We start from the raw sequence: 24,925 nt of genomic DNA on the forward strand, positions 1-24,925 counted from the left end.
GGACAAATGCATTACAGTGCAGAAAAGAAATCTTCCCCGTGTTATCAGTCTGGAAGCAGAAACACAGGCACAAAGGCTGAAGGTCATGTAGCTCCAAGGAACACAGCAGAAACTGGAGCTCAGGTCTCCTGAGTCCTTCCTTGTTCTCTGCTCTGTCTACCATTTTGTATAATTTCTTCCTCATGAGGTACCCTTGATCTAATGGCTGGTAGAGATCTACATTCACATTGCAAAGATCATCGAAGCAAGGAATTTTACTCAATATTATTTTCTTTTGGAAAACCAAACATGCTTTATTTCATTTTTCACAATTTATTTAAACATCTCACATATACAAAATAGGTACAATTTAATTTTTCTGCTTGTCCAAGAAACAAGACTTCTTTGGAACTATGAAAAAGAATGAAATGAGACTGGCAGAGAATAAAAGCTGAATCTAAAGAGAGAAAATGTTGGGCAAATGATCTGCATACCTTTAGTTGGGAATAAGATGGGATATAGGACTGTTAAGTTAAAATTTAAAAACCCACATAATACACCTCAAGATGGAAGAATACTTCTTCTGTATCTCTTCTAGCACCGTTGACATTCTTCAAGTATCTGAAATACTATTAGCACCTTTGTATCACAAGCAGAACAAAACGAGTACCTCTGTCCGTGTCTGTCTGGGTCGCTTCCCATCGAGGTGGTCTACACTCACAGGAAAGTGTCATGAGGTAGTTTAAACCTTTGGAAGTTTGGGTTTTAAACTTCCCTCTGTGGAAGATAGTCAGAAGCCACAAGTGGTGCAAATGTTCATGGTTTTTTTTTATTTTATTTTTCAATTTTTTATTTTGGTTTTCTTACAAAGGTTGACAATTTCCACAACAGGTGTCAGATTAAAAAACAAAAACAAAAACAAAACCACATCGCAAATATTTTGGAGAAGGGCCAGGGGAGGGGACTTAATTGGATCATATTGCACACTGCTCTGACCAGTCCTTCTCTTTTGCCCACAGTTTAAGATGTAGGTGCACAGAAGACATGGAAGGATTCAGCTTTCAGTTAAAAAGAGGGAAGAAATGGCAAAGAGAAAGATTTTCAGGGTTTTTCGGTTGTTTAATTTAGGTTGAGTTCACTTATTTGAAACAGACTGGGCCAACGTCCACACTGAATTCTTGGTCAGCGCCACCGATGTCCAGAGGTGCAATGTCCAGGAAGGGCAGGCGAGATGGCTTATTTGTTTTGTATTCAATGATTGTCTTGCCCCACTCATTCGTCTTTTTCTGTTAAACAAAATGGAGAAGGAAGAGAATGCATAAGGTGACATTACCTCTGCATTTGACTTACATCTAAGCATCAGAGTGTAGGAGAGCCACTGTTCGGCAGGTCCACACTTTTCTGAGGATGTGTGTCCCTGATTAACAATGTCACTGTTGACATCATTACAGGGGTGTATTTCAGGGGAGGGTTCCCACTTAGGATCAGTTTCAAATGATCACTGTTCAATTTTGGACACACATTCTAGTGACATTTCTATAATATCATTTTTAAGGAGTGTGTGTGTGTGTGTGTGTGTGTGTGTGTGTGTATGTGTGTGTGTGTGTGTGTGTAGAGAGAGAGAGAGAGAGCTGGGTAAATATATAGTAATTTTACATTTAAAATTTTATTCTACTTATAGCATATTATTTAAATAGGTTACGTACTTTTTAAATAAAGGAAACATTCTACAAAAAAAATTGAATGTAGGCCATACTCTAAGGTGCAATTGAAGCCTTTTAAATCTCAAGAAACTTTAAATTCTGGTATATGCTAATCTCTCAATGTTGAAGGCAAAGCAAATGACTAACTATGTGGACATAGGAGTCAGCTCAGTATATCAGAGTTGCTTAGAAGGCAATATCTAATAATAATTTCTATATTTATCAGAGAATCATTGGATGAATTTAAATGTGTTTATAAAAGAAAGGCCAAAAAGCTAGGTCTCTCATTCATCTGTTCATTTAATAGTCAAACCTGGGCCCCCTCACTCCATGTACTAAAATAAAGGCTCCTCCTACATTTTCCCATTACTTACGGAGCAGCCATCTGCAAGGACGGTGTAGGTGAACCTGCTGTTGCCCTCAGCTACCAGTTCGACATCGTTGGAACCCTGCAGAACCACAGCCTTATCCAAGCGGCCAGTCTCCTCATCCAGGTATGCGATGCTGTTCTTGCAGTGGTAGGTGATGTTCTGAGATGCACGGTTGGCCAGCAGGCGCATGAAGGCGAGCTGAGTTGCCATCTCCTTGGAGGTTACCCCTTCCATGTTGTATTCAAACTACAGAGAAGAATAGTTGAATAAGAACTCAGTTGAATGGAAGACTCGTATTAAAACTCAGTCAAGAAAGTCTTGTATAAAGAGAATAATGGAGTCATCGCTGGAACCTAGGAAAAGGGCGCTTTTTAAGGACACTCAATGCACTTGTTAAAACTTCACTTGCCTTAGGATCATAAGATCTACCCGGTGAGGGCAAGGTCATCAGAAAAGAGCACCTGACTCAGGTATGCATTCTTGTGAATGTCCCTTCATTAGAATTAGCGACCTTGAGATGGAGTCAGATCTCATTCTGTTTTCTGTGCTGTACTGAACTTTTGTGCCATTCAGTACCATTGGTGGAAAAGTTTGATTAAAAATTCAGAAAAGCTGCTCACGTTCTGAAATACATATGCATAGCTGGGGGGTATCTGCTGGCCAGGGCACCTTTACACGAAATGACATTAGCCATTTCTCCAATGATTACCCATTAAGTCAAATTTGAATAATAACGTTGAATTAGATGGATGTGTCCATTGTTTGAATGTGCAATCTAGGATAGAATTGGAACTGTAAAAAGTGCAGTTTCTTTGAATAAACCCACGTGGGTAAAGGATTAAAGCACAAATAATTAAAAAGCAAATGATCCCAAGAAAATCATATTTATTAGAAGGAGTATTTGGAGAATTTCGTACCTGGCTGCCGCCATTGATGGTTTCTCCTAACCAGATGTGCTTGTTGGCCTGGGCGCTGCTGTATGAGTTCTTGGCTGGGATGTTTACAGGTTGGGCCTGGATGCAGGTTTCACCAGTAGAGAAATCACAGTACACTTTGATGGCATCCATAGTGCATCCTTGGTTAGGGTCAATCCAGTAGTAATCTTTTCAGAAAAGAAAACAACTGGTAAACTTCTTACTACAAAATGCAGATTCTAATAATAATTTGTCATTCATACTGACTCCCTTAAAAACATCTTGATGGTGCTGTTACATCACCTATTCCATATTTAATGGGAAGAACGGGACTATATTTAAGAATTCCCTTTGCTTCATGAAATATCCAATCAGGATGTTTTCACCAGCTGAGGCAGGGGGATCAAAACTTAAAGGCCTACTGAGACTAGAGTGAATTCAAGGCCAGCCTAGACAACTTAATGAGACCTTGTCTCAAAACAAAATGTAAAATGTGGCTTGGGGATGTAGCTCTGTGTTAGACACTTGCCTAACATGTCTAAGACCTTCTATTTAATCCCTAGTACTGCAAGGAAATAAATGAATAACTCAACAAACTTAAGGGTGGGTGTGGCCTGGGGGAAGAAAATGATGCTTCACTAACTGGGTATGATTTTTGACAGTGCAGATTTTTTTTTTTTGGTCTCAAATACACTTGCATTCTAAACATCAATGGAAATTGATTTTTGGGAAGCTCAGCTGTGGGAGGGATCAGTGTGGTTTGACTATTTTGACCCACCGCTGTTCCACTCTGGGTGGCTGAGTCTTAAGTCCCGGCATGTGCGGGCAGGGTTCTTTCTAGAGCCTTCAGGAGTGAGAAGGGTCTCAATCTGGTTGTTGAGAGACTTCAGAGTTGCATCAACTTCATAGTCCTTGGGTCTGAGTGAAGGCTGGGAGCGAGGCTGGTCAGCCCTGTAGAAGTCTCCCTCAAAACCAAAGTCATAGCCACCTCCACTGACACCAGGAGGGCCAGGAGGACCTGGGGGGCCAGGAGGACCCTGTAAAAGTGGGAGTGGGAGAGGGGATTTTTAACTGGTGATGGCAGGAGAGGCAGCCAGGACAGGAAAATTCAACATGCACTTCATGTATAAACACGTCCTAATAATGAGAAATAGAAACAAGCTTATGAAAATGAACAACTTGATCTCAGTGACACAGAGGTGGATTGAACAACCCCATCACATACAGACTGTTTACAAACTTCTCAAAGAGCAACTGAGGTGGAGCTACTCCCATGAGCTATCAAAATCTCCTCAGTGCAGTCTGAAGAAAACATTCCTTTGGTCAGGGGATGGATGCCCTAAGCCAGCTCTCCAAGTCATACTTACAGAGGGACCTTGGCTACCCTGAGAGCCACGAACACCAGCAGGCCCGACTGGTCCAGGATGTCCAGATCGACCATCTTTGCCAGCAGGGCCAGAAGGACCAGCAGGACCCTATAGAAGAAGGGTACCAAGTGCTTGTCAATGAGGAAAACGCCACAGGTGACAGTAGCCCAGGGCTCATTGCCTGGACAATTCTTTAGTTCAAGAGATGAGTTTTAACTTTGATTCACTTACCCTGGGACCAGCGGGACCCACGGGGCCAGGAGAACCTTGATCACCATGTAGGCCCTTTAAAAAGAGAATAGAGAAAAATCATACTTTCAGAACACATGTCAGTAGATAGCTTTTTTCTCAAATTGAATGGAAAACTTTAGTTTCAATGGACTCTGGATTGAGAAAATTGAAAATGTAAAGTGGGCTCTTTTCTCCCATTATATCTATTATGTTCAATTATTTTTTTCCACAAGCTATTTCAACAGTGCAGTATTAGTCATCCCTCTAATTATATTTATTTTAAGTGGGGTTGAAGGACACAGTTGCCAGGAGATTTTAATAGACGTATGTTTCTTTCTCCTTTAACCCTTACCTCTTTGTGTTGGGATATGAAATAGCATCCTCTCTCCTCTCAGAGAGAGGTGGAGTTAGCTAGAGAACTGGAATGGCTATGGGAGGCAGAGCGTTTTTGGGTGGTAACAGTGGGTGTCTGAGAAGGGGCCTTCTGGGCTGAGGGTCTTTCAGGTTAGAACTCACGAAAGATGGTCAGAGTGTGCTTACAGAAAGACCGGGAAGACCCTGTAATCCGTTGTGTCCCTTTAAGCCAGGGAGACCTCTGGGCCCTTTGTCGCCAGGTTCTCCCTTATCACCTCGAATGCCTTGAGGACCCTGTAAAGAAAGAAAGAGAGATGGGTTCTACCCCTTCAAAACAATAACACTTCTCTTCAAAGGGTGTTTAATTTATTTACAAAGGAAAATTAAGGCACACAAAGGTCTAACTGGGCTGCCATGTTCTCTGGCCACCTCCTTTAAACTGAGCAGCCATAAAGGGCTACATCCTTATGCCTCACTCATAAAAGCAAGCAGAATAGACTTAAGATAAATAAAGTCATCTAAATCATTTCTCAGCACGGCTTCAAATACCAAAGTCTAGCCTGTATATCATCAATTGTCTAAGCAGATGGTTTGGAATTCTTCTTCTTAATTCTTTTTTTTTTGTTTGTTTGTTTGTTTGTTTGTTTTTCGAGACAGGGTTTCTCTGTGTAGCTTTGCGCCTTTTCCTGGAACTCACTTGGTAGCCCAGGCTGGCCTCGAACTCACAGAGATCCGCCTACCTCTGCCTCCCGAGTGCTGGGATTAAAGGCATGCGCCACCACTGCCCGGCTATTAATTCTTAAATGTTAATTATCACCATGTACATACACTAGGACCTCTTGGACCAACAGCACCAACGGGACCAACAGAACCAGCAGGACCCTGTGAATTAGAAAAGAAAAACAGAGCTCATCAGCTAGGTCCAAGATCTTTCTCCTGATGGCCCCGCAGCCTCCAAATGTGGAGTCAGAGAGAAGTCCACAAGGGTAACCACATTTTCATACTTACAGGCTCACCACGGTTTCCATGTTTTCCAGCAGGACCCACAGAGCCGTGAGGACCAGGTGCACCTGCAGCACCGGTAGGACCAATGTTGCCAGGGTAACCACGCTCTCCCTGCCAGAGGCAAAAGTGAAGCTTAGCATTAATCCGTTAGCATGTCAATCACTCTCAAACTAGAGAAAGATGAAAAAGTACACAGACCTTGTGTCCAGGTTGACCATCACGACCTGGGGCACCATCGCTGCCAGGGTTGCCCTATGAAGAATACCATGCAAATGAAGACTCCTGGTGAGGGTCTGCGGTCCATTAGCCTCACTGTCTCTGCTACTCTGCCTTATTCCCAGTATTCAGACAGTTAAAAAAATAGGAGCAAGAACCTCCCAGTTCAATTTTTTTAGAAGTATTGTAAATATGTGGGCCCCAATTTAAACTATGCTAGTTAAAGGCCATTTTCAAACCCAAGTAATGCCCATAGTTTTACTCCAAGAAAAATCTATCTGGAGAAGTAGATTATCTAGTTTAGAGACTCAGGGCATGAAGCCTCATCTCAACTAGAAGTTAACACACAATGAAATTCTCCTTGGTTTTATTTACAAACCAAGCGTTGCACTCACATCACGACCAGCTTCACCAGGAGCACCGTTAACTCCAGGGCTACCCACAGCACCAGGGGGACCACGAGCCCCAGGAGGGCCTGCGATGCCCAGAGGACCAGGTTCACCCTAGAATGGCAGAGAAGATAAAATAACATCACTATCATAAGAGAGAATGCTAACCTTACCCTCCCAAAACAACTCCCAGGGAATTCTAGTTAAGAGAGAAGGTAAATTGAATGTAGATGGGCCACAATATGGTAGTGAGCACCACGGGCGTCATACTTGCCCTCTCTACGCCTAGAGGGTCATTTGTGTGGATGTGGCTGTGTACAGGGGGGGTGGTGGTCTGATGGCATCCAACATCCCAAATAAAATTAATTCATATAGTTGATAGTTTCTGGATAAAAGATGGTTCCTAGCTGCTGTCATGTATAGGGTTAAATGGAATGATTCATGGACTTTCAGAGTCTCATTCTTCTTGCCGGATAAACGATGCCAGCCTTTTATATTGCAGAGAGGTAAATGCAATTAGAGCTTATATCGTTTTTTAAGCATGTAGAAAGAACAAAAATCATTCTGCATAATGTTAAGCTGTGTCTTTATGGTGTGTGTCTAAGTAAGGTGGTATTAAGGCTTCCTAGATAAGTGACATGTGATCTGTATAAAGGAAATGCCATGAATAAAAATCTTAAGTGGAGTTATTCAGTGATCAATCTGTCACATTTGAAGTGGCAGCTTTTAAAATCTTTTATTATGTTAATGAGAACTAGAATGGTGTCAAAGACTCACCAGAGCACCGGCAATACCTGGCAGACCACGTTCACCTCTAGAGCCAGGGAGACCCAGAATACCAGGAGGACCGAGAAAACCCTGAGGACCTGCGGTGCCAGGGGGTCCCTAGACGAGAGAAAAACACTATGGGTTATTACTGGTATGACTCTATCTCCTAATACAGATTAGCTCAAGGATTGTGCAAACGAAGGATCCTGCGGTTAGGAACAGGCTGGTGACTCCTTTGATGTCTTTTCTCCAAAGATCACCATAAGTTTACATTTTGGTGTGTGTGTGTGTGTGTGTGTGTGTGTGTGTGTGTGTAGTAAGGGAGCCATTCACAGAGTTTTTTTTTTTTTTTTATTTTTTCAAGACAGGGTTTCTCTGTGTAGTTTTGGTGCCTGTCCTGGATCTTGTTCTGTAGCCCAGGCTGGCCTTGAACTCACAGAGATTCACTTGCCTCTGCTTCCCGAGTGCTGGGGTTAAAGGTGTGTGCCACTGCCACCCGGCTTTAATTTTTATAGACTCTATGCAGGGAAGCAAATTTTAACCTTGACTTCTAAGGTCTGACATGGGCACCTTGCAGAGCAGCAGTGACTCTGAACCAGGAATGTTTAAATCAGCAGCTTATGAAGTTTGATTAATTGACAGAAGGATGGCCACAGCAATAGGATTCTGTTCTAATTCCTGGGTCCCCTGAGAGGAGAAAGGGCTGTTGTAGTGAAGCCGCATTTCCTCATCCTCTGTCATTTTTATTTTGTACTTTCAGGGCATCTGCTAACACCATGACACCTTATTGTGTGCTGGACAGATTTCCTGGCTCAACCGAGCTCAGCTTGAGAGCCTGCATCCCTCACTAATAGATATGTTCCACTTGAGGATCTGTACAGGGGCTTTATTCAAACTCAACTGAAGTATTGAGGAAAAGGAGTTTGAAATCACTTACTGCAGTACCGGGTTCTCCAGAGGGACCCTTTTCACCAGTAAATCCAGGGGGGCCGGAGGCACCTGTTTCTCCAGTTCGACCAACTGGACCTTGGTCACCACGAGGACCACGGACCCCTTCTTTACCAGCAGCACCAGGGGGACCAGGAGGGCCAGTAATACCCTGTGATCAAATATACAAAGTTATTTATTTTCTATTCGTTACAGACCTGGAGCAGAGCTGTGCAGCTCCTAGAGATTAGGAATCAAACAGTGTTACTCAGAAAAAATAATATCGCAGCCATTTTTGGAAACTGTAAGACTCTCATAGGTAGAAGCAGTTCCTGTCTATAACAAAGCAAGCTGATGAGGCTGAGGCAGCAGTGGTACCCTGGTGTATTGGAATCAGCACCAAGAAGAGATTTAAGTCTTTGATGTAAATGAAGGGGACTTTGGGTTCCTGCAGACTCTGCCCATCCCTTCTTAAGCAAAGCCAACCCTGGCATTCTGTTCATAACTGAGGAGCTGCATATGCTCTTGACTAGGTTTAATTAAATGCCTACAAGGAGTGAGGATTTTTCTGTTATGAATCTGTAAAAGATTCCAAGAAATCAACATCTTTGCTATATTTTTCCCCCTGAAACCTTAACTGGAATACTTAATCCTTGATAATTAATTAAATTCTCTTGAGTCCTGACAGGAGGGACTGAATGAGAATTAAATTAGAGGCCAAATCACCTTTAAATTCAGGAACAATTATAGCTTGAGAATGGAGGCAGAATGGTAGCTATAAAGGGTAATTAGATACAGAAATATCAGATATGGGACCAAAGATTCTGTTTTTTTTTTTTCCTTTTAAAAAGAAATTGTGCATTCCAAAGGGTGCAGGTATTTACATGAATAGCAGCTACTAAAATTGATATTTTAAAATATAATTTGTAATGATTTTGCCTTCATCCATCAAAGATAATTTTAAATCAGGGAAGCACTAGCAAATATTAATAATTTGTTTTGATAGCTTTTTCTAATTTCCTACTAGAGGTCAGGCCTTATGGTAAGTGTAAATGGAGATATGTATTTGGAGTGATGTACTTACACTGGGTCCAGGGGGGCCAGTCCGTCCAGCAGCACCAGGGAAGCCAGTCATACCCTAAGAACCAAGCACATTAAAACTCCACGGTCAAATCAACTCCAAGAGTCAGGATAAGATAAACATTTTCTCTCTGGAAAATCGTCATGGGACTAGAGATGGACCACAGAGGAGGTAGCACATAGCTTCAGGTAGGGGGCCACTTAACTAGCATCCTGGTTTATCAGTATGCAATGTCATAATGCCCATAGTTTACATTAAGATTGATGATACTTTTTGAAATGCTAACAGGTTATCTGATGGTGATAGGGGAGAGCAGAAGATATTTTCATTATGAAATGTGAATATCTGTTGACCACTTGGCTGGGTGGAAGGGAAAGGATACTAGAAAAAGCAGTGTTGTTTATAGACAGCAGTAGAAAAACGAGCCAGGGCAAGGATGGGGAGGGTCAGTCAGGAAAAGTGAGACATTAACAAAAGGATAAAAGGTAGGAAAGAAATTATTTATTTCCCAATTAAACTACCTGGGTTTGTGCTCATCCCCTTGAGTGAGACAGTAGCAACATCTGCGGCCCTAAGTTGCTTTGGGGATTGAGTTAATGCCCACGTAGCTGACTCTAATCTCAGTACCGTTTAACTTCACACTCTTTCTGCTAGAATGAACATGACTCTCAAGCATCCCCATTATTACAGCTCAAATTTATCAAGATCTTCAAACTTTCAAATTGTCACTAGTATGTAGCTAAGAAAGAAAAGTGACGAGTCAATTGTAAATACTCACCGGGGGCCCTCCATCACCGCGACTTCCGATAGGACCAGGTGGGCCATTGGGACCCTAAATGCAAGGAAAAAAAGTGGCATGAAATCATAAAACAAGTAACTCGTACAAAAGTTGCTCTTGTTTTCAGACAGATCATTCTCATCTATTTCCTCCATCCTTGAAGAAAATTTAGAACCCAAACACAATTATCTATGTCACATGAAATAAATGTTCTTTTCTTAGTATTAACTATAGATTACTAAGAATGAAAACAAGATATTTACAAAACTTTCAAGTGGTGTTTAAATGTGAAGTTTTAAAAATAATGTCTTTTGTCTGGAATGCTTAGTGGGCTGTAGGCACCTACTGGGCATGCATTGGATTATAAAAATGCTGGAGTATGTCGGACGGCAGAGAATTTCACTTACAGAGGGCCCAGCAGCTCCAACAGGTCCAGAAGGCCCAACGACACCATTTTCGCCCTTAGGCCCTTTGGTTCCCTTTTCTCCTTTAGCACCAGGTTGGCCAGCAGCACCCTGTTGGGGGAAGAGAGGTGAGCACCGGCCTTCCAATCCACTGTGGTGTTGTCAGATTCATCTGCCGTAAGCGATACTCACAGCAGGTCCAGCGAATCCATTGGGGCCAGCAGGGCCCACCTCCCCACGTTCACCCTAGGCGGAAGGGAAAGATGTTGTTACATTCGCAGTTTCATGAATGTGTGTCAACCGTGAAATCCGAGTATCCAGAAGGCTCTGATCTCTACTTACAGGACTACCTCGAGGACCAGCGGGGCCAGAAGGACCGGCAGCACCAGCTTCACCCTGTAATGGACCAAAGGCCAGAGATAAGTCGTTTAATGTACCTCCCATAGCTGAGGAGAGGAGAGAAGAGCAGCAGACAGGCCATTTTAGAGTTTGCAGTTACCTTGGAAGAGACTAATGCACATTTTAGAGAATAAAATGAGCTGAATTCTATCTCTGCTTAAGGCTGGATTCATTTTAAAAGCTGGAGTGGTATTGGTTCTTCACTTGCAGAAACACTATTAATCAGTCCCCATAATACCAGGAGGAGGACATTTTAATTTTTAGATGGACACAGGACTGATCTATTTGCTGCCGTCTTCGCAATACAATAAATAAGGTCTATTTTAAATGGACTGTTCGATGTGAAATGGGTACACTATGTATTTTATTGATTTTTTTTCCCTTTTTACAATTGAAGGCTTTGAGAAGGCTTAGTGCATTAGGATATTGTTAATGGGCAACAGGGAAAGTCTTTAAAACAAATGATAGGGATCATGGTATAGATCAGACAGCTGGCATACCCATAGGCCTGGGAAGAAAACACCAAACAGCAGCATTTGTTTCTTGCTGCTCTCTCACACCAGCTAGGGTTTTGTTTTTGTTTTTTTTTTTTTTTTTTTTTTTTAATAAGTGTGCTTTAGACCCAGCTATAAAAATGAATAGCTGAGGCTCTTTGGGACTAGGGCAAGCAGGGGATTTTAGATAGTTCTGTCAGCTCAGAGAACTACAACTCAGGGAAAATGTATACAACTAAGTTCGAATGCATGCTTACCCGGTCCCCTGTGGCTCCACCAGGACCAGGGGCGCCTACAGCACCAGGAGCACCCTAGAAGCAAAAAGGAAGCAAGTCTTACTGAAAACAACACACAGCATCCAGACTGAACTCCGTCCTGCTCCTCAGGAAGTGTCAAACACCTGCATTGCATACTATGGCAGGACATCAAGAAAGCTCCCAAGGCCCAGCAAGATGATTCAGTAGGTGTTTGCAGTCAAGCCCGATGACCACGTAAGAAGGAGACAAGCAACATTCACCACTTGTCCCCCGATCGCCACATTTAGCTATTATACAGGCACATATCCACTCAATAGGCACATGTACTCTCTCTCTGTGTCTCTTAGTCTCTCTGTCTCTCTGTCTCTGTCTCTCTCTCTGTGTCTCCCTGTCTCTCCATCTCTCTGTGTCTCTGTCTCTTCTCTCTTTCTGTCTCTCTGTCTCTCTCTCTGTCTCTTCTCTCTCTGTCTCTCTCTGTCTCTTTATGTCTCTCTCTCTCTCTCTCTCTCTCTCTCTCACACACACACACACACACACACACACACACACACACACACACACACACACTTGTAATAATAACAGAGAAAGAAAGCTCTGGATTCATGGCGGTGCTGTTTATCACGGCCCCCCAGAAGTTAGCTCAGGAAGCAAGGCCTACAGAACAGCTGAGGAAAGAGTTGACAAAGGTCATGGAAATGTGAAGGGCCAGAGAGGAGCAGGATTTGGGAGCTCTGAACTCTGTCACTCTTGCGACATTCCCTGGAGGGAGGCAAATAAGTAGCCTTGTTTGGAACTGCAGGAGCTACGTGACTCAAGACAAAGAAGACCAGGAATGTGTTACAGTGGGTTATCACCTTGGAGGAAGAGGTGACAGAGCAGGCTAAGGAGGAAGTGCCACAGTGCTGGCAGCTCAGGGGAGATAATTATACTTCCTCAGGGTCATCTGTGACACCTATGGTAGTCACAGCTCATCTCTGAAGCTGCCCTTAGATCAAATCTTGGGGCAGAAAAGTGAGGCGTCTGGCATTGTTGGGGTTGTGGCTTTTTAAAATGTAAGAGAATGTTACTTCTCTAAAAGCCTTATTATCACTTAAAACAAGCAATCAGTGTTCTTCTGACCCTACAGCCTTTGGTGTGCAGCTAGGAGTTAGCATATTGAGTGCGAAAGACAGCAGAAAGGAAGTCAGGATGTGATTTTTCAAGGCGTATCATGTTTAAATTCTCTTTTGGAGTATGTAAAATGATAGTAGTGACCTAAGAAGTAGTGGATTGCAATCTTACTAAAATTGAATTATTTTGTACTTCTACCTTGGAAATGTGCTGAATTCAAACCGAGTAAAACATAAAAACAGGATTTAAGCACATACAAACATTAAAAACAAAATTCTACTCACACGAGCACCATCTCTGCCAGAATTTCCAATTTCACCTCTGAGACCGGTTTCACCCTGAAAGTACAAAGCAAGGGCCACATTTTTGCTTTCCGACTAAGTTTTTGAGTGGAGATGAACTGTAAAAGCTTTTACAGAAGTTTCTATATCTGCCATCATTTAAGGATTTTAGTATTTTCAATTTCCTACCACTCTATAGAACATTGAATGGGGAAGACAGTATGAAACTCATCTTTTAAGTGCCCTTTCGGATTATTATTGAAGATTATAAAATAACTATCCCTCTGATTCATAATGAAGCAAGTTTCAAATTGATGAGGCTGGAGTAACAAGGCAACATGGCAGTGGGCCGTGGTGCCTGGTCACTCTCACAACATAACGAATGCCGTCGCACGCTTGACAGCTGTTCAGTGTGGCTTCCTCCATTAATTAGGGCAGGATGAGGCATTATTGTTAGTGGCATTAAAATGAGGCTCATGTATTACTCAACACCATCTGCTTGCGTGAAATTCCATGGTAGCACGGAATTTTGCCAGATTAGTGAGTTTAGACACGAGTAGGTGCTAGGTGGCAGAGGGGTATGCACACAGATGTCAAGATGCTGCTGGACCACCTGCTAAGGATGGTGAACAACTTGGCAACCTTGCACAGCCTTCTTCCTTGGAGTTCATGGACACTATGTATCAAGGTCCAAAAGCGGTACCTTTTCTCCCTTGCCGCCAGGTACGCCAGCAGCACCCCTCTCTCCTGGAAGACCACCAGGACCAGAGGCACCAGCAGAGCCCGGAGCACCGACCGCACCAGCTTCACCCTGGAATCAAAACCACGTGAAATCAATTATTTCAGCAGCAAAAGAAGAAAGCCAAGACGCAAACTCTTGAAGAATTCCAATCGAAACATTTAATAGCTGGCATTCTTGGCTGTGTAGAGTCACAAAGGAGTGCCTTTGAAAGGAGGAAGGGTGGGGCAGGGGGCCGCTATCACCGACAGACACGGTGACTAAAGAGAAGAGGGTGGGGAGTGGGCGGCTGGTATTCTTCTACAGCCTGCGTCTTGTCCTCTGAAGGAAGACAGACACAGAAAAGAAGAAGACAGGACAATGGAAAGGAGAGATTGAAAACTGTTTGCCCACAACCTTTTCAATGATAAGTCTCTTAGCCCAGGCAAGTGGCATGGAAAGAGACCTCATCAACTGGGAGATGATTGTCTCCATCAGAGTGGGGCCGTGGGTTCCATTTTTATATTAAGCTTCACAGTTCTCTACACGTAAAACCTGTTAGCTAGCTACTGAGATGAATAGATCCCTTTGAAAGCACTGCTGGGTGTCACCATGGTCCTCTCTTCTCCTCTCTCTTACGCTGTTTCCATCTTCCCCTCTATACGCTTCCACATAATGAAATAGCTTTTTGAAACTACTCTTTACATTTTTCCCCCTTGAAGGTAAGAACTGGGAGACATACAAGTCGCCTGGCTTTCAGAGATTTGTAATCTTATCTTTTTAAAAACCTAAACTAGAAATCTGCTTTGGAACATAAACTTGTAGACCTGTGCCTTTGGGGTAAAGACTTAAATCATTATAAATTTTATTATTAAAATTTAGACTATTTTTTTTTTAGCAATTTTACTGTATGGGGTTGGATGTTGATAAAGCAAAAACTATTTTCTAAAAAAGTAAAGGATGGCTCTAGATTTAAACAAAAGCATAAACAGTGTAATCAGAAAATGGCAAAACCATACTATTTATTGCTGACTTCTAGAACAAAGATTTTCCTCCCTCTCCAAAGTTTCTTTTGAAATAAATAATATTAACTGGAATCATATTGTTAATAGGTAGAAATCACCACACAACTGGAAAAATAAAAACTTTCAAAAACAATCACTCTTCCGTTGGATCTACTTGTTCTTGAACATATGGGCCCATTCCATCTATCTATAGCTTATAGCTTTACCTTATTTCCATCAGGCCCTGGGGCTCCAGAGGGACCACGGCTTCCAACAGGACCAGAAGGGCCAGCAGCTCCACTCTCACCGGGGGGACCACGTTCTCCCTATAAGACAGCAATCAGAAGTCATTCTCAGGCACTTTCTGACACATTCTTATTTGCTTAGAGTTTTAGATTGAGTTCTGCCACATTTTAGCAAATTACATGTTTTTTTTTTTTTCATTTCTCATTTTTCTTCTCCTATGATGAAGGGAAGGCGTGAGATAATCTTTAAGATATCATATACTTCTGATGTTCTGGGACTGCGATTCCACAGTTGTTGCTTTGGAAATGTTACAGTCAACTTTTGGAATCCATTTACTTTTAAGGGAATGGTATTTTCTGTGCTACATTCACAGGCAAAATCAGATGTCAGTCATGCTTAGTAGTCAAAAAGGAAGATCATGGAGTTTTAGTTGAACAGCCATGTCATAAACAGATAAGATTATATTTTCATATTACTGCCCCCTCTACAACCTTGTATAGTAATGATATAACAGGATATTCAACAGAGGTCAAATATATATATATGTGTGTGTGTGTGTGTGTGTGTGTGTGTGTGTGTTCATTTGTGTCTATTTAGCTTAAAGCCTCTGACTTTGCAATCTAAACATCACCACAACATAACATTTTATAGTCCTGAATATTTATCCCTTAGTTTCACATTACAATTATATCAAAGGACCTTGCTCTAACTTTGTTCAATGGCACTATTTTTTTTTTTTCATTAACTTCTGGCTTCCTAGGTATGTGGTAACTAACAACATAATGGGATAATTTTGTTAAAAAAAAAAACTCTCCAATCATTCTAGTTATGCTAATATACATAGACAAGTAGTTTTTCCTTCATAAAACTGGACTCATGAATTTAGCTTTAGACTCCCAACACCTACACATCCTATAAATATTCACCTTAGGTCTTAGGTAGCACTTTTTTTTTTGTTCAAAATCAGCAGCTGTAATAAGTGCATCACATTTGTCAAAGTAATTTATTATAGCACATATATTTGTTCATTTATGTTTCTTGAAACCATAAGGTCATTGAATAGGAAATACCAGCAACTAATGAGAAATTTTTACTATTAATTTAGAAGCCCAATGGTATCTACAGTAGAGGTTAGGAATGTCCTTTAAGGAAGGTCATCAGTGGTGTTAGGGACAAGCACTACTTCTTTTTAAAAACATGTTGTCAAAAGTTAATGAAATTTAACCAAGTAACACTTACTCTTGGGCCAGCAGGACCAGGGAGACCAAATTCACCTTGAAGACCCTAGGTAAAAACAGGACAGTAAGTACATCATGAAATCTATGTGTGGTCCCTACAGTCACTTGTGGCTAAGGTATTTAAAATATTCTGAATTACAAAATAAAGCTATATGGGCTCTACTCACATAAACGCTTGGTATACAGGCTAGACTGTATAACAAAACCTTTGGCTCTACAGAAAGACACAAAAAGAGCCTGGCGCTGCTATCAAAGATGTGTCCAAGCCAGATCTGCTATCAGAAAACTCATTTCCCATTATTCAGCTTACTATCTTTTTAAAAAGCGACAAAGCAGGCTACCTCCTTTGATAATGTGATAAGTAGTAACAAACACAGCCAGGCATTGAACATTGTAGCTATATAACGGACTGCCTTCTTAATAGAAATTATCATATTCTGTACATTACCTAGTTAATTGTATACCCATGTGAATCTCTTTTATTACTGACCAGCTGTCTCTCTAATGTGGCCCACTGTTGACAAAGGAGACCAGGCCACAGAATGTAACTAAATTGAGGCGCATTCATCACAATTAGAGAAAATGACTCGAAACTCATGCTCTGATTGTGGATAGCGTGTAATGTTTGAATGCCAAGAAAAACATTAAAAGCAATTTTTTCAGGCTCTGGTTTGATGGAAAATCGGTGCATTTACGTTTCCACTATGGAGAAGGAAATAATTTGTATTTTAATATAGCAAAGAACACACAAAAAGTAAGGCTATTACATGAAATAGTCAATAGGTTTTGCTTTCATATTGTGATGTTTCAGTCAATCCATAAAATAAGGCAATTTGAACAAAATATAAATAAGTTGTTTCATTCCCTTGTTCAACACCAACAATGTAGACTGCTATAATTAGTGTGCGAAATATAAAATTTTTGTATTGTAATTACATGGCAAAAGGGAATTTAAAAAGAAGGTAATGCTAAGATTTGGTCAAGCCGTCATCACGTGGTTTACTCACCCTTTCTCCTGGTTTGCCAGCTTCTCCAGCGGTACCTGAGGGACCAGGCAGACCCTAAATGAAGAGACATGAAAATCTCAATACTATGGCCATATTAATACTAATAATTGGGCTTGCAAAGGGAATAACATCATGAACATGAACACTATTATGTCTTGTTAAATTACTCCAGAAAAGTTTGCTTTGAATAACAGTGGCTTTCGCATGAGTTCTGAAGCCATATTCTGGGTGGTGGTGCTTGGTGGTGGTGATGTTACAGTGAATTAGATGGAACAATGAGGTTGAAGTCAGAGTCTTGCATGTTTGTTGACTTACCTGGAAGCCTGGAGGACCAGCAGGACCCTGTTCACCTTTGCCACCCTGGACACCCTGGAAGTGACAGAAGAGATAGCATTGATGTTAATGCCTGCCCTTTGGCATCATAAAAATGTGTTGGTATTGTGAGTCTAAAGTTAAATTCATGAGTCCAGTTATGTGAAAGAAAAACTACTCATTTGCCTATGCGTATTAGCATAGCTATAATGATTATGATGTTTTATATTTTAACCAAAGTATCTTATTACATTGTTAGTTACCACATACGTAGGAATCCAGAGTTAATTTCAAGAAACAATAGTCCCATAAAACAAAGTTAGATAGCATTGATGTCAGTGATGGAACAGATAGCTCTAATGTCAATTTGCTGCCTTAACTATGGAAAGAATAGCCACTCTGAAGGACAAGGCTTACTTTGCTTTATAAAGGAGTAGGGAGAAGTACACACCTGGGGTCCAGGAGGTCCCTGAGCACCATTGTTTCCATCAGGACCTGGAGCACCCTAAATAAAATAGAAAGGCCGGTGGTTACACACAAGTCAGGCAGCTTAATATGCTTCAAAGCACTTTGAAAGCTAATTCCTCAAGACAAGTTTATCATTTTTAGGATTAAAGCAACCCATTGTAAGTTTCACCAAGTTCTAAATGGTGCTTATTGACTTTTGATGTAGTTTAAGAGAAGTCCACAGATAGGAGGCAGTTTACAAAGGACAGAGAATATCAGCACGTATTCATAACCTCTTAATCCTAATATGAATACAAGAAAGACCAGATGTATCTGTATCTTTCAATAACATGTTCTGATTTGTTATAGTTCACTGCCTTTTCCATGTTGTTAAAAATAAAGGCATTTGAGCATGGTAAAAGGACCTTTAGGGTGCCACTTTGGAAAGTAACAATGATAGCAGAAGACAGCCTCAAACAAAGCACTTTTTGGGGGTGATTTCTCTGTAGAAGTTAATACCTACCCGAGCACCAGCAAGACCAGGATGACCTTTATCACCAGCTTTGCCAGGATCACCCTATTAAAAAATTATACACACATATATAATTTCATATATATATATATATATATATATATATATATATATATATATATATATATATATATATCTCATGATCTCAAGAGGGGACCAAGTCAGAGGCAGATACAGTGGAGGGGTTGGAGGGAGAGAAGGCAAGAGGGAAATGATGGTGCAATAAACAGAACATGAAAAGATTATACGTTCAATTTTCCCTGACAATTTTGAAATGTTGATTTTGTTGCTTGTTTGTGTATTTTTCTGACATTTCTCAGCTTTGAATTTATTATCCAAGGCATGCCCCAACACTGTGAAGCTCTGTACAGAAAGGACTCTGTTTGTGGAGGTGTGCAACTCAGGTAGGTTTCCAGCAGGGTATGAGGCCACAATCGAGGTAAGCTTTCATGGAATGAGTGCTCTACAGCTTTCTTGTGTTGAAAGGATCTGCCTTGAGGTAAACTGCTGAGGACCAGGAGAGAAATGTGAGACTGTGGCTGAGATGTGGTAAAGATGTATTGAGGGAGGGAGAGTCATGATCCTTACAGATGGGCCTTTGGGTCCAGGGAATCCAATGTTGCCAGCTTCACCTCTTGCTCCAGCGGGGCCAATTGGGCCAGGTCTGCCATCAATGCCAGGGAGACCCTGAAACCAGAGTTTAAAGTCTACTTACCATCCCTATGGTTTCCTGCTTAGGATGTTTTCACATGATGGAACAGGGCAGTTTGCTGAATGCACAAAACTTCCCCTATAAGGTGTCAATAAATTATGACTCCATTTCCTTGTTCTTAATAGGATGTCAGTGTAGAGACAGGCAGTTCAATCTCATATGTATGCAATTTGCTCCCTTCCTTCCCTTTCTATCCCCCTGTCACCTGCTTCAATTTCTCCAGTCATGGTTCCTTATCCCTTCTCTGCTTTCGGTCCTGCATCCATTTAGACTCACTAATTAGAATCTATTACCTTCTGTTCCCAGATGATGTAGAGGTGGCTGATATTTATTTTCAATGTATTCATGGATAAATAAGGCACAAAAATAGACTTGATGAGGGTGCAATAAGTGTTCTTGAAAATGTAATGGAAAATGAGCAATACTTACCACAGGTCCTTCTTTACCAGCTGGGCCAACATTTCCAGGAGACCCAGGAAGACCCTGTAAAATGAATGAGGGTCCTTTCATATTGGTACTTCAGCTCCCACACTCAAGGCTCAAATTAATTGAAATCTCACACAGCACTATGTCCTCACTTCTTGTCTGTTGCCGAGGGTGAATCATTATCAATATTAGCCTTGATGGAAAGTACAAAAAGAACTCTGAAATCTTTCTTCTATTTTTTTTTGTGTCTTCCTTTGTATTTTATTTCTGTGCAACTGATCCATTTAAAGGTATTAGAAGAAACTGTTAAGCAACATACGGTATGGGCAAAATGTACCATGCTATTCACTCCATGATAGGAAGAGAAAAAACAACTAATACTTTTGGTAAGCAATTTCCAAGGTGGATTTTTTTATTACTATATTTGATGTTCCCTATTACTTGTTTATAGTATGAAATTACAGTTGATATTCACCCATAAGAGATAATGGAGCCAAAAAAAATGATTCCATTGCTTTGGATTTGAGTACATCTGGATCAAAAGGTCCCTCTTCTATAGCTGGTGTGATGCTGAATACATTATAGCATTTTATGATTGCTGGAAAAATGGTTTCACCTATGAATCTAATAAACTAATAATGTATAGCCTTAATATATTTCATGAATTCCTTATAGAAAAGCCACAAAATAAGATAAAAGATGTGTGCTGATAAGAGAACCAAACTAATTTGAATATTTTAAAATAGATCTAGCTTTCCAAAACCTTCATAGTCACTGATTCAAGTAATACACAGGACACCTATGCACTAGCCAAGCACACAGAAACTTCCATGGGGCTTTGATAAAGTAAAATAAAAAAGTAAGCATCAACAAGTCTACTAATAAGCTTACTTTACGATGTTTTTGTTGTTATCATCAGTGTTCAGAAGCCCTTTAAAGAAGGCACCGATTCTAGACAGGCCTTTATGAGGATTTATCTGAAACTTACTCTGGGACCCATGAGACCAGGCTCCCCAGGGCGACCAGCATCTCCATTGGGACCTCGGACTCCGGCAGGACCACTTGAGCCACGATTGCCAGGAGGGCCCTGTTAATGGGAGAGGGGCTGAATAAGGGGGCTGGTAATGTAATGCTGAGGACGTCCTCTGCACCAGCATTGCCACGGTCCTTCCTGGTAAATGACTGAAGGCCAACTTACCATAACACCAGCTCTGCCATCAGCTCCAGGAAGACCACGAGAACCAGGGCTGCCCTGTAGGAAAGGACATGGGGGATTAGAGAAACCTTTGAACCTCACAGGGTAGAGTTTACAAACACAGGGTGTGATTTCTTCTGAGAGGAAGATATCGCTGCACACCAAGCCAAGGCGTCTTACCCAAACGCCAAGGGGATGCACAGATGAGCATCTGGCAAAAATAGGTCAACATTGTTTCCAGACCAGTTTAATACCATACCAAACTGAGAGTCACTAATTTAATAAAACAGATGGAAGGCAGATGCTCTTTTGTCTAGGAAATACACACAGAAATTCTGACCACTTCCCAGCCAAGGGGAGGCATGATGGTCTTGATGTGTCTGTCTGGAGTATTCAGAACTTACTCTCAGGCCTGGAGGCCCTCCAGGGCCTGCAGATCCAGGTTCACCAGGGGACCCTCTCTTTCCTTCTTCACCACTAGGGCCAGGAGGACCTTGGGCTCCAGCAGAACCCTATTCAATACAAAAGAATAAGAAGAGTAGAAAAATATTTTTATATTATATTTAGCCACTGGAATTGGATTGAAAACTGGTAAGGCTCAATGAACACAATTGTGATTATGAAACCACTTACAGGCTCGCCCTTGTTACCAGTCTCTCCCTTGGAGCCAGCTGGACCGGGTTCACCCTAAGAACCGAGAGAAACAATGGTCACATGACAGAAGTGTGTCAACAGTCTCCAGCAGACAAGTCTCTTGGGACGTTTAAGCTAAAGTCATCTGAAGAATCCATACGTAGAAAAATGACACTGGATGGTTAAGATTCACACATGGTGTTGACCTCATCGACTTTTTTTTTTTTTAAGCTGCTAAGCTAGCAGAAGGAAGGTGACGGAGAGTGTGTGCAGAGGGACTATGCAGGAACGCAACACAGCAACACAAGAAATATAAACGTTTGCAAAATGTTACAGAAGGAAGACAAAAAATTGCGAGAAAAAGTCAAGGAACACATAAACCACTAAAGCTAGTATCTCAGGATCTGAACGTCCTGGTGGCGACCACTTACAACAAGGCCTCGGGCACCAGTCGCACCAGCAGCACCGACGGGGCCAGGAATGCCACGGGGCCCAGGGAGACCAGGAGCCCCAGCAACGCCAGGGAGGCCCTGTGGGGGGGAAAAACTCGGTCAGGAGGAAGCAGGCTGCAGAGGCAGCCGTAGGTAAGTGCCTCTCACCCGGAGCTCTAACTCGGACCCCCAAAGGGCAGCTGCCCAGCTGTACTTACAGCAGCACCCTTGGCGCCAGTGAGGCCATTGGCTCCAGGGTTGCCCTGCAGCGAGGTGAGGGGGAAAAGGAAAAGGAAACAAACAAAAAAAAATCACCGAATTAGAGCATTTCATACCTTTCCTGAGCCCACCTTCGGTCTTTCTACTCCAAGATGTTAATGTCAACGACTACTTACAGGAGGTCCAACGGGGCCAGAAAGACCTGGAAGACCTACTTCACCACGGGGACCAGCAGGACCAGAAGGGCCGGGGTTACCAACAGGCCCAAGTTCACCCTAAGAACGGAAGAAACAGCGGGGAATTAGCAGTCAGTAATGAAACAGCACGTGTCTGTTATTATAGCACCAAATTTTAGGGAATTTCTTCAGGAGAGCAACCACTTAGCTTGTCTGGCATATTATCACGAAGTTTAGGGTTGACTTTCTAATTTGCAAGCTTAGCTCTGACTTTCTGGCATTACCCCTCCCTCAGCTGTGACTCGGTCTCCACGTGAGTGGTCTCCACTCAGGCCCCCCTAACTTGGGAAGCACATTCTATAAGGAGTCAGTTGCTAGGCTGCTGCTGCTCTGTCTGTACCCAGTGTGCAAGCACAGAGAGGCGTGTTGCAAACTTAGACTGAGAAAACTCGTTTATTCCCATTTAGAGGGCGAGGCTGACTGAGGGGATTGCTATGAAATTGTCTCTCTTCCTGCAAACAGTACTGATATTTCATATTATGCTAAAGAATCTATCAAGGTGGGAACAGCAATCAGTGTTTTTTTACCTTGGGACCAGGAGCACCTGGAAAACCAGGAGGGCCAGCAGATCCAATGGGACCCTGAAATCGAAGCAGAAATTTCCCTGAAGTAGATGAGGAAAACAAGCAGGAAGTTCTATTAAGGAGAGACTTCGAGATTTCCAAACATAGGATGAGTTTTTTTTTTTTTTTTTTTTTTTTTTTGGTTTTTCGAGACAGGGTTTCTCTGTGTAGCTTTGCGCCTGTCCTGGAACTCACTTGGTAGCCCAGGCTGGCCTCGAACTCACAGAGATCCGCCTGCCTCTGCCTCCCGAGTGCTGGGATTAAAGGCGTGCGCCACCACCGCCCGGCTCATAGGATGAGTTTTATTTTATGCATCATTCAGTAGCTCCAGGAATTTGAAATAGCCTCGGCTACTTATAAATGGAGACTGCCAAAGACCTCAGGGAACATTTGGCAAAAGTGTTCAAAATTATATCACTTCATAAAAGTTAGGGAAGATAGCTCTGGCCCCACACTTTCAATCCTTTCAACACCCCAGTGTCAGAACTTACAGCAGGGCCAACAGGACCAACGCTGCCATCACTCCCACGGGCTCCCTATGAAGGAAGAAAAGACGGACAGTCAGGGGGAGGTCAAACAGCTGGCATTAGACAGTGTTGTAAGAAGACTTAAAAAGAAGAAAAAAGCTGGACCACTTACAGCTGGACCAGGGGCTCCGACTCGTCCTCTCTCTCCAGGAAGCCCACGGGCTCCCTAGAAGCAGAAATGTTGTTAGGAAAATCCAGAATCTTAAAAAGTCACAGGCAGCATGTAACTTTGCTCAATTTCTAACACATACAACAATTCACTAAAAATACAAGTCTCGTTCTAACACCAGGTAAAAGTTGAATATGCAGAGGGACGTAAGAAAAATATCAAGGATACAATGCCAAGGGAAATGGTAATTAGCAACAACTTGAAAGACATTTCAAGATGCAGAGAGTGCACATTTGGGTTTCCAGTGAACTGATCAATACTTACTGCTTGTCCTGGGGTTCCGTTTTCACCAGGGGCACCAGGTTCACCCTATATGCGGAAGAAAAATTGAGTCTGTGTTCATTATATATACCATTTTTAAGATGGTGCAGTTTTTACCCTCTTATGTCAGTTTGAGCCTTTCATACATTCTAAAACATCTTTTTATACATTTAGATTGTTTCTCAATGGTCTCATACACATTTTTTTAAATATAAGAGTTCTATTTAAATATGCAAAAGGTTGTGATTATTTGGTTGTACTCCTCTCCAATTTTCTCTTTACATTCTATACATTTGGAACCAGCTCCAGAGATTAGGAATATTATTTAAAAAGAGAATACAAATGATACATTTTCTTTCTTTCTGTACAACCAAATTTATCTTCCTTAAAGATATTTGAATGATATTGGAATGCTCAGTGTTATCATATTCATTGAGATACATGGAGAGTCTAAGCATCCTAATAGTTTTTAGAGCCATCAAATTTGGTTCTGATTGTGAGTGCTAGGCAGTGGTGGGTAGTTTCCTACTGGGGGGATCGAGAAGAACTTTTCTTCAAGATATTCTAGTTTAGAGAGAGATGCTGAGGAATAAACCCAAGGCTTGGCACATGCTAAGCAAGCGCTCTACCACTGAGCTGCTTCCCCAGCCTTGGGTCAAAGACTCCGTGGGAAGAGTGTTCTTCAGGAATGAGTAATATGGGATTTCTTGAGTTTGCTTTTCTAACCACTAGAGGAATGACTGGGCCAGTCACCAGCTCTCCCTGACCTCAGTTTTCCCCAGCCACAAAATGAGGACACCTACAAACATACCTCTCAGCTCTAATATTTTACCTTGTTGTGATTGGTAGTCTGAGCTATAGTGCCGGGCCCGTGGGAGAATGGGTTTGACCTTATCCACTGGTGTGGCAGCTGGGAAGCTAGACCAGATTCTCCACGTTCATGTTCGTCTCTGGCCCCGCTAGCATTCTTTACTCACTAATTTGTACTTACGTTGGTATTCACTTTAATATCACATTATCT

General features: G+C 41.9%; 1 protein-coding gene across 2 annotated transcripts in view; it reads right to left on the reverse strand.

Annotated features, from left to right (window-relative positions):
- Positions 1 to 786: 786 nt before the first annotated feature.
- Col1a2 (collagen type I alpha 2 chain) overlaps positions 787 to 24,925 on the reverse strand; it is a 35,788-nt gene continuing 11,649 nt past the window's right edge. For both annotated transcript variants that reach the window (XM_076566233.1, XM_006991198.4), the window contains 40 exons: positions 23,908 to 23,952; positions 23,587 to 23,640; positions 23,439 to 23,483; positions 22,912 to 22,965; positions 22,325 to 22,423; positions 22,148 to 22,192; positions 21,930 to 22,028; positions 21,499 to 21,552; positions 21,270 to 21,377; positions 20,869 to 20,922; positions 20,659 to 20,757; positions 19,674 to 19,727; positions 19,121 to 19,219; positions 18,524 to 18,577; positions 18,005 to 18,058; positions 17,557 to 17,610; positions 17,242 to 17,295; positions 16,236 to 16,280; positions 14,978 to 15,076; positions 13,732 to 13,839; positions 13,032 to 13,085; positions 11,638 to 11,691; positions 10,830 to 10,883; positions 10,680 to 10,733; positions 10,491 to 10,598; positions 10,084 to 10,137; positions 9,309 to 9,362; positions 8,235 to 8,396; positions 7,307 to 7,414; positions 6,536 to 6,643; positions 6,123 to 6,176; positions 5,928 to 6,035; positions 5,748 to 5,801; positions 5,106 to 5,213; positions 4,566 to 4,619; positions 4,335 to 4,442; positions 3,746 to 4,004; positions 2,971 to 3,155; positions 2,057 to 2,299; positions 787 to 1,265 (listed from right to left, as the gene is read on the reverse strand). In XM_076566233.1, the coding sequence (XP_076422348.1) occupies positions 1,119 to 1,265; positions 2,057 to 2,299; positions 2,971 to 3,155; positions 3,746 to 4,004; positions 4,335 to 4,442; positions 4,566 to 4,619; positions 5,106 to 5,213; positions 5,748 to 5,801; positions 5,928 to 6,035; positions 6,123 to 6,176; positions 6,536 to 6,643; positions 7,307 to 7,414; positions 8,235 to 8,396; positions 9,309 to 9,362; positions 10,084 to 10,137; positions 10,491 to 10,598; positions 10,680 to 10,733; positions 10,830 to 10,883; positions 11,638 to 11,691; positions 13,032 to 13,085; positions 13,732 to 13,839; positions 14,978 to 15,076; positions 16,236 to 16,280; positions 17,242 to 17,295; positions 17,557 to 17,610; positions 18,005 to 18,058; positions 18,524 to 18,577; positions 19,121 to 19,219; positions 19,674 to 19,727; positions 20,659 to 20,757; positions 20,869 to 20,922; positions 21,270 to 21,377; positions 21,499 to 21,552; positions 21,930 to 22,028; positions 22,148 to 22,192; positions 22,325 to 22,423; positions 22,912 to 22,965; positions 23,439 to 23,483; positions 23,587 to 23,640; positions 23,908 to 23,952 (3,507 nt within the window). In that variant the 3' untranslated portion in view covers positions 787 to 1,118. The remainder of the gene's footprint in view (positions 1,266 to 2,056; positions 2,300 to 2,970; positions 3,156 to 3,745; positions 4,005 to 4,334; positions 4,443 to 4,565; positions 4,620 to 5,105; positions 5,214 to 5,747; positions 5,802 to 5,927; positions 6,036 to 6,122; positions 6,177 to 6,535; positions 6,644 to 7,306; positions 7,415 to 8,234; positions 8,397 to 9,308; positions 9,363 to 10,083; positions 10,138 to 10,490; positions 10,599 to 10,679; positions 10,734 to 10,829; positions 10,884 to 11,637; positions 11,692 to 13,031; positions 13,086 to 13,731; positions 13,840 to 14,977; positions 15,077 to 16,235; positions 16,281 to 17,241; positions 17,296 to 17,556; positions 17,611 to 18,004; positions 18,059 to 18,523; positions 18,578 to 19,120; positions 19,220 to 19,673; positions 19,728 to 20,658; positions 20,758 to 20,868; positions 20,923 to 21,269; positions 21,378 to 21,498; positions 21,553 to 21,929; positions 22,029 to 22,147; positions 22,193 to 22,324; positions 22,424 to 22,911; positions 22,966 to 23,438; positions 23,484 to 23,586; positions 23,641 to 23,907; positions 23,953 to 24,925) is intronic.

This window comes from Peromyscus maniculatus, chromosome 3, assembly GCF_049852395.1.
Source record: "Peromyscus maniculatus bairdii isolate BWxNUB_F1_BW_parent chromosome 3, HU_Pman_BW_mat_3.1, whole genome shotgun sequence".
Classification (NCBI taxonomy): domain Eukaryota; kingdom Metazoa; phylum Chordata; class Mammalia; order Rodentia; family Cricetidae; genus Peromyscus; species Peromyscus maniculatus.